This window comes from Propithecus coquereli, unplaced genomic scaffold (genome assembly GCF_000956105.1).
Source record: "Propithecus coquereli isolate 6110/MARCELLA unplaced genomic scaffold, Pcoq_1.0 Scaffold248, whole genome shotgun sequence".
NCBI classification, from domain to species: Eukaryota; Metazoa; Chordata; class Mammalia; order Primates; family Indriidae; genus Propithecus; species Propithecus coquereli.
In genome coordinates this window covers 1,712,799-1,721,426 of record NW_012148041.1, presented here as the reverse complement: position 1 = coordinate 1,721,426, position 8,628 = coordinate 1,712,799, and the positions used below count along the sequence as shown (strand labels likewise).

The 8,628-nt window shown below is 53.9% G+C and overlaps 1 protein-coding gene across 1 annotated transcript in view; it reads right to left on the bottom strand.

Moving 5' to 3' along the window:
* LHFPL5 (lipoma HMGIC fusion partner-like 5) overlaps positions 1-8,336 on the bottom strand; it is an 11,761-nt gene extending 3,425 nt beyond the window's left edge. The window contains exons 1-2 of the mRNA XM_012646573.1: positions 7,925-8,336; positions 1,802-2,038 (exon numbers count right to left, since the gene is read on the bottom strand). Of these exons, the coding sequence (XP_012502027.1) occupies positions 1,802-2,038; positions 7,925-8,336 (649 nt within the window). The remainder of the gene's footprint in view (positions 1-1,801; positions 2,039-7,924) is intronic.
* Positions 8,337-8,628: the final 292 nt, after the last annotated feature.

The following is an 8,628-nucleotide window of genomic DNA, read 5'->3' as shown; positions in this document are numbered from 1 at the left end:
TTGAGTAACTAGAGGTATTCATAAAGGTTGTGTGGGTGTTTCCTCAAAGGTAATAAACAGGAAGGATAAAACAAGCCCTGTGCAATAGTGAGGGAAGAGAAGCCCCCGGAAAGGCTGAGACAGTGCACAGGGGACATGAAGGCCGTGAGACAAGGAAGGAGGGGAAAGGGAATCGACATTTTGTTAGTAAAGAAAATGTCAACGGAACAAAACCATCTCTTTATAAAGGATTTTTGTAAATAAAAGTTCTTTTTGACCAAATCTCTTCTGAAAAAGAAGAATGCAAATGAGTGATACGAAAATACTCTGTGCATGTAGCCAGACGTATTCAGGTGGCCCTGACCTGAGGCTGAGAGCTGGACAAAATGGAGTCCCCCCTGGAAGAAACTCCATCACTGGAGAAAGCCCTGCTTGTGCAGGTTGCTGCTGAAATCGCCCGCTCCAGCACTTCCTCACAGAGCTTAAATAAATAAGATTAAATAAAAACGGATTAAATAAAATGAAAAAAATCTCCCGTCACTCTCGCACATAGAAGAGGCTCCTTCTTCCCTTTATGGGGTCCTCGAGGGACCCCAGGCCCTGAGCATCCCCCTGGCCCAGGAGCTACAGGAATCTACTGCAATGGGAAGAAACCTCCCTGTTCTCCCCGCCTTGGCCCACATCTCTCTAGCAATTTGGCTTCCGTCTTTAACCACATGACAAGTGTGTGAGTCTCGTCTCTTCCACCCCTCCCCCCAAAGACAGGGGAAATGTTTCAGAGGCTTCCCCGGGGGGAGCGGGCCCTGGGCTCAGCCAGAGAAGACCTCAGCTCTGGGCCACTCTCTGCCACCACCTTTCTGTGACCCTCTGGGCTTCAGGCTCCTCACGTGGGAAGGGCCCTTGGTCACGGGGAGGGGAGGGGGGCTGCTGCTGAGTCCAGGTCCCAGGGCCCACGTTGAGACAACCATGGGGAAGGGAGACTGGCAAGGTCCCTGAGGTATAACAGGTCCCTAATGGTGGCCCCTGCTGAGAGGTCTTTCTTCCCTCCATGTCTTACAGGGTTTGCTTTGGGATTCGCAGGGCTGTGAGACAGGCCTTGCCCTCTGCCTAGGAGAAGAAATTCATGCTCTGAAAACATTAACCCCTCAGGACAGACAGGGGAGGAGGCTAATGAGAAAGAGGAGCCGAAAGCGCCTTGGGAAGAAGCGAGGTTGGTGGGAAGCCGTCAGCCAGGCTTCCTGGAGGGTTTGCGGGGCCTCGGGGCGGCCACAGCTGCGCTTTGTGACTGGTGGGAAGGACGTGGGTGAGAGGGAGTTGAAACGGGGTCAACGTTCAGACAACCCCCGGCTGCCCTAACCCCAGGGCACAGGCTCCACTGCTTGCACCCCAAGGTCTGTCACTCCTGTGCCCTCACTGGGTTCTCAAGGTGTCCCAGGCATTAACCTGCCTTCCCCCTCCTTCCCCAGCAACTCAGACCCCCTGCTGCCTGGCTGCTCCTGTCTCCACCAGCGAACTCCCAGCGTTGCTTCCAACCAGCCTAGTGCCTCCTTGCAGAGGAGCCCACGCTAGGCCCCAGGCTGGGTTAGCGCTCTCTCCCCTGCAGACCCTGAGAGCGTAGGGGGCAGGGGGACACTACCATAGATAGCCCCGCCACACATCGCCGTATTGCTGCCAGCTTGCAACCCTCCCCTGGCCTTCGGCCTCTGTCTCATGGGTCTTGGTGTCCCCATCCCTTGGGTCGGGGAGACTCAGGGGACTGGCTAAGATGAGCCCCACTCTCGTCTCCAGGCAGGGGACGTCATTATGGAGAAGGGCAGGTTACCTTTTCCATCTGCCTTGTAGTCGTCGGGGAGGAGCTTGTCCTGCCGGTAGCCCAACACAAAGGCCAAGAAGGAGAGAATGAGGGCGTCGCCGATGCTGAGGATGGCCAGCATGAAGGCCCAGCGGATGGTGCAGTGGCCCAGCGTGTACTTGCCCGTCTGCTCCCCACACATGCGTCGCACCTCGCTGGAGTCCCAGCCGTCCGGGTAGACCAGGCAGCCAATCATCAGGCCTGTGGCTGAGAGGGCAAGAAGGGGTGCAGATGGCGTCAGGCCTGGTGTGCCCAGCCCACTGCCTCCCACCTCGCACTGCCGTTATCTTGTCACCTCCCTTCTCCTTGTGATAATAGCCTTGAGGGGCACACGAGGCAGCTCCTACCATTCTTCTTACAGAACACAGGTGAGAAACTGAGGCTCCAAAAGCTAGAACAGCTGGCCTCTGGTACCTGGCAGTCAGGGGCAGAGGCAGAGCTGGGTTTTTCAGCCCGGGGCGGATTCTGCCGCCACAGCAGGTGACCCTCCCAGGCCCTTGGCCATTCCCCTCACCTTGGACTCACTGAGGCACTGCCCAGCCTGGCTTCGAGATCTCCAATACCCGGTCCCGGCACAGAGGCCTCGTCTCTCCTAACACGTACATTTGTTCATAATTTGTGAAAGAAGTGTGGTAAGAAAGTGTCTGGCCATTGTTTGATCCTCAGTATTTTTTCTTTTTATAATACGTAGTATAATGGTGTGTCCTACCACTCAGGTATGTTAGGTGTGGTGAATACAGGAAGGCTTTCTAGCCCCATGCCTGGCTGTTTCCTTCATGAAGCTTCCACTTAAGCAAACAAGTTTGCTCCCCACCGTTACCACACAGCACGGTGCGGTTGCCTACATATCCCTGAGTTTAAGAATCCCCTGGAATATTTATTTAAAATGCTGTTTTCTTTGCATATAACATGCACCAAAATAAAATAAAACACCGGTTCCCAGGCCAGGGTTGGGCTCGGAAATCCCTGTTTTTAAAAGCACTCTTCCAGGTGGTTCTCTCAATAGGAAAAGCTGGGCACACACTAGACCAGGCTGCCAGGATCTGAAGCCCAGCTCTTTGTTAACTAGTTGTGTGAGCCGGAGCAGGCTACTTAAGCTTTCTCCGCCTCGGTTTCCTCATCTATAAAATGGAGGCAACAACCCCACCTGTTGTGGCTGCAGCGAGGTTCGAACGAGCTAACGCTGAACAAGTGCCCAGGAACAGTGCCCGGCACAGACTGGGCACTTTGCGAGCGTTAGCTCTTACTGTCCCACCTGCGCCTGCATTGACTTGGTATTTACACTGAAAAATTCTACATCCCTCCTTCCCCCATCCCCTCCCATAAACCACCTCCCGCACCTTAGCCTCACTAGGGCGAAGCACAGACAGGTGACATAATCCCAGGTTGTGGCTGGGTGACCCCAAGCCCAGCTGCCATGCAGGCAGGAGTGCCTCCCATTACCTGTGTCCCTTCCCACCCCGGGCCCTCCTTCCACAGGCCCGGAGGCTCTCTAGCCCCAAGGCTGTGCCCTCTCTGGGAACCCCTCAGAGAAGCACCTCACAGGGCCCAAAGTTACCTTCCCCGGACCCAGCTTGTTCTCGTAAGGAAGGTGAGTGGATCACACAAAGGCACAGTAACATGTAAACATCGGGGTCCACCTCCCTGCCTCAGTGTATCAACTTCCTGTGATTTTTATGGGAGGAACTCATTTATATAGTTCTTTTATAGATCATAAAATACTTCATGTACTTCATAAAATACTATTGTACATAAAATTCTTCATGTACAATACTTCATAAAATACTTCATAGTTCTGTGAAATAGGCCAGATAATAATATCCCCATTTTACAGATTAGAAAACTGAGGGCTCGGAGAAACCAAATGACTTGCCCAGCCATCCCGCTATGGCAGAGCCAAGACCTGAACTCTCTGTTCCTGACTTTTCTGACTTCAAAGTCCATTCCCTCCATCTCCAAACAATGACATCTCTCCGAGGGGCCGAATGTATTTAGTGACAACACCTCAGGCTTGAAGATAAACTGAGACGTGTTCGGGAGCCCTCCCACAGCTGTTTGGTAAAACCTGTGTCGCCAGGCCCTTCCCTGCTTGGCATGGTCCAGCCCTCGGGTGCCTGAGGTGGCCCCTAGCTTAAAGGGGCACCTCACAAATGCCGAGGGTGCCGGCGGACATGGAGAGGAACTACCTACCCTTCGGGACTTGCCGTTGTCCCCGTCATGCCTCCCTCTGGCCCCTGTCGAAGGGGTTCCACAGCGTCTTCCTAGGGGATTCCGGCAAAGAGCCCAGGGCCTCTGACTTAGAAACAGGTTGTGGGGACCACAGTGCCCTGTCAGCGCCCCACCCCTCGCCCATGGTGCTGGGGACAGTGGGAGTCTATGCCGTTTGTGGTGTCTCGGGGGGCTATGGCCAGCACTGTGTTCTCAGACCAATGTACTTACCCTTTCTGACCCCATCCTGTTGTCGGTGAGACACCTGACTCACAAGCCTTGCGAGCATTAAGCGTGATCGTTTATAGAAACTGCTTACTACGGTGTCTTGTACATGGTGAGTGGCCTGTTACTGTTAGTCATTGCTATTATTACGGACACTGGGCTAAGATGGAAGCCCTCCCGGTGGCGTGGCTGCCATTAGAACTGCTCACAAATATTCCGGGTACGCGGCAGGATTGCTGTTTGCCCTGCCCCCGCCCCCTGAGGTTGGGCAAGGCCATGTTCCTTTGGCCAACAGGTGGGAGCAGAGATGTGTGTCCTCCCAGGCCAGAGCATCTAACGGCCAGTGGAAGACCTTCCGGAGGTCCTTTCTCTCTGCAATGAGGGCAGCCAGTGACAGCTGATGCTCCCTCAGCGTGGGTCCTGGGAGAGAGCAGTGAGAGCAGAGCCCCCAGTTGACCCCAATGGGCGTGTACCATAAGCAAGAAATAAATAAACCTTACTGTCCCATCACTTCCCATCCTGACTGGTAAAGTTGTTTTCTGTTTTTCACATTTACTGAGCACCCACCACGTGCCAGGCACTGTGCAAAGAGTTTTACATGCATTATACCATCCCATCTTTACACGAACCCCTCAAAAGGGGGTACTGTTGCCACATTCTAGAGGTGAGGTACAATGGACTGAATTTTTGTTTCCCCAAAACTCAGATGTTGAAGCCTCAGCCCCAGTGTGATGGTGTTAGGAGGTGGGGCCTTTGGGAGGTGATTAGGTCAAGGGGTGGGGCCCTCATGAATGGGATTGGTGCCCTTGTAAAAGGGACCCAGAGCGGGTAGGGTAGCCAAACGCTGGTTAGCGGATACAAAATTACAGCTAGAGAGAGGAATAAGTTCTAGTGTTCTGTAGCACCCTACAGTGGTAGGGTGACCATAGTTAACAATAATTTATTGTATATTTTCAAATAGTTAGAAGAGTGAATTTTGAATGTTTTCAACACAGTCGACAGCCATACCACCCTGAATGTGCTCAATCTCATCTAAATGTTCCCAACACAAAGAAATGATAAATGTTGGAGGTGATGGGTATGCTAATTGATTTGATCATTACACATTGTACGCATGTATCAAAATATCACATTAAATATGATGAATACATACAATTATGTACAATTATTATGTGTCAATTAATAATAATAATAAAAGCAAATAAAGAAATGACTAAGGGACCCCAGAGAGCCCTCTTGCCCTCTTTCCACCCTGCCAGGACGCCGTGAGGAGTCAGCAGTCCACAGCCCAGAAGCGGCTGTCACCAGAGCTCTAATGTGCACAGCTCACATGCCACGCTGGCACCATGACTTCGGGCTTCCAGCCTCCCGACCCGTGAGAAATAGATCTCTGTTGTTTAAACCCTAGTTTGTGGGAATTTGTGATAGCAGCCCTGCTGAAATAGAAGCAGGTAGAACTGATGAAGACATAAGGTTACCAAAAGTCAGACAAGCAACTTGCTGTCCCTGTGTTTTTAGGAGCTGGGACCACAGTCAGCCTACCCCTGGCATCCAGAAGCTCAATTAATATTGTTAAGTTAAGCCACAGCCCACAGTGTCCCTTCACCTGTCCTGGCCCCTCCCCACCCTCTGCCCTTTCCCTGCTCCCAGGCTCCTTGGCAAGGTTCAGCTAACCGGTCTGGGCCTCTTGAAATGGATGCGTCTCCCGGCTGCTGGGTGTGGGGCCCACCGCTCCACATCCCTCCCTTTGGCCCATTCTTCCTTCCCCGGCGCAGCAGGCTGGAACACGACACCACCCTTGCCCTCCCCCACATCAATGTTTCATGGGATGGCAACTGGCCACCTCTGCTATCAGTGTCTCCAGCTCTGTGACCTAGATAGCGTCTGATGCAGGTGGCCTGTCACCCCTCCCCCACCCAGGCCCTCCTGGCACCGCCTGCTCGCAAATGGCACCAGCTGGGGGATGTTTTGGGGGGCAGGCGGCATTGGGAACAAGAGAGAGATGGTTGTGTCTCCAGTATCCCACAACCGTGAGGTGGAGAGTCAGCTGGCAAGCGTGTCAGGGTCTGTTCTACTCCTCCTTGGCACAAAACTGGTAAATCTTCGTTCTGCCTTCTTTCTTGACATGACTGTCCTCTCCCTTTCTGCCCGCTGCCCGGCAAGCCTTGCCTTACCCCTGCCTCACCCTCCCCTTTATCGTACAGAGAGACTGCAGGGAAGAGGGAGACGGCAAGGGGATCTGTGGGGAGCTCTGAAGCCAGGTAAGTGCACTGGATGCAAGACTTGGAATCAAAGGTGTGTCCCTCACTACCTATGTGCTTAAAGACAAGTTACCCACTAGGAACCTTATCTGTAAAGTGAAGAAATATCCACCTTGCTAGGTTGTGATGCGGCACCTCCAGATAACGTATGTAAAGGTATTTTGTAAATCACTATACTTATATGGATAGATGGCTCAATCGAAATGTCTTGGGAATATGTCTAGTGTCTTGAGACCTGCTGCTTTAATTCTCTAGGTCCTCAGTGGCCAGCTGATCCTCTCTCTCAGCCCCAGATGCCGTATCCACAGCTGGGGGGAGGTATAGTTCTCTGGGGTCACCTTCAACTCTGCAGTCCTGAGTCTGTGTTCATTGGTCTGGGATTCAGGTCCTTGTTTCACTCCCTGTGTTAAGGAGAGCCCTATTTCTCATTCTAACCAATGACGTCAAGATTGTTTCACTCTAGTCTCCAGTCCTCAGCTCTGCTGCTGGACATCTCACCAACACCAACAGTTTGTGTGTGGTCTTTGAGGTGGGCAGGGACCAAGGTACCAGAGGTTGCAGGACAAGGTCTTGGGCCATCTTTTCCTGGGCTCTAGAAAAGAGCCGGACCAACCGGCCCAAAGACCAAGAGGACTGCCTGGGCCAGGCGCAGGAAGTGGCGCAGGGAGGCCTTGCCTGAGGGCACCACGAGTCCTGCCTGCCCCGCTCATTTTAAAGGACCCTGAGTAGCTTCTTCCACCTCACAAAGTATCACTCCATTCGCTACTTCAACTACGAATCCCACAATCAGGAACATAGATTCTCACTCCATGATGAAAGAGGGGACTTCAGATACAAATTTCTATTCATACCCAGGGTAATAATAACGTTCCAAAATCAATGAGTAACCTTAGAACCTTCCTTGAGAGCAGTTTAGGTGGGAGGAGGGAGTGAGGGCAGGGTTCTAGGCACTTTTAAAGGAGAAAGAACAAATACCCAGAAGTGGGAGATGAAGGCATCTAGAATGTGCTTGGCTGGTGTCACTATTTTGCTCTGGGGCTGGGTCCTATTCTCACAGGGAATCTTCCTTATTCCTCTCTCCCAGAGCTGCAACAACTGCTGTAGTGGCCTGGGAGTCAGGACCGGGAGCCGTGTGCTCCTGGGCGAGTCACTTGCCCTCTCTGGGATCAGTACCGCATCTGTAAGACGAGGGGGTTGAATGGTTTCATCTAAGGCCCTTTCTGCTTCAGCCATTCTAAGACTGTCTGCTCCTCAGACTCTTCTGCAGAGCACGGAGTAGGGCTGGGCTACAGGAGGACAGCTGAGTACCACACCCAGCGCCTCCACAGAGGGGGCACGCTGCAGCCACAGCTGTGGCCTAGGGTGGGCTCCTGCCTGCCCTCCCGCCATCCCTGCTCACCGGCAGCCAGCTGCATCCAGGCGCAGATCTTGTAGACCGTGGCCGTGTTGCAGACGAAGAACAGGCTGAAGCAGACGATGGAGCCAATGATGAGGAACATGCCCAAGGCCACAAAGAACATGGCAGTCTTGAAGGCTCTGGAGGGTATGGAGGAGAAGTCCAGGGGACCACCCTTGCAGATGAGCTCGGAGGACAGCACGTTGCCCACGCAGTAGGAGAAAAGGCCGAAGTAGCCCGCCTGCGGTGTGTCGACGCTGTCGCCGATCCAGTAGGGCTGGATGAAGAGGGCCATGACCAGCACAGAGAAGCAGATGGTGAGCGTGCCCCACATCACACCGACGGCCCGCGAGTTGCGCACGTAGTTGGTGTGGTAGATCTTGGCGGCCTCCTGGGCGGGCAGCAACTTCACCATGGTGAGGCCTGTGGGCTGCAAGTCCCTGGCTTCGTGGTGGAGGCCCAGAAGTGGGTCACTCCTCGGCCGGGCTGGGGAGGAGCGGGCTCAGGGGACCAGGCGAGGCCCCTCCAAAGCAGGCGGGAGGGGCTTAATAGCACAAGGACGTCCTCGGCTTCGTCGGGGAAGCCGGCCAGACGCCCGTGTCCGCGCTAGCCGGGCCTGTCTCCTCTCTCGCCTCCTCCCCAGCCGGCCGGGGTCTCGGGCCCGCGGTGCCGCCCTGCTCCCTCCGGGTTCCCGGCTCCCGGCCGCC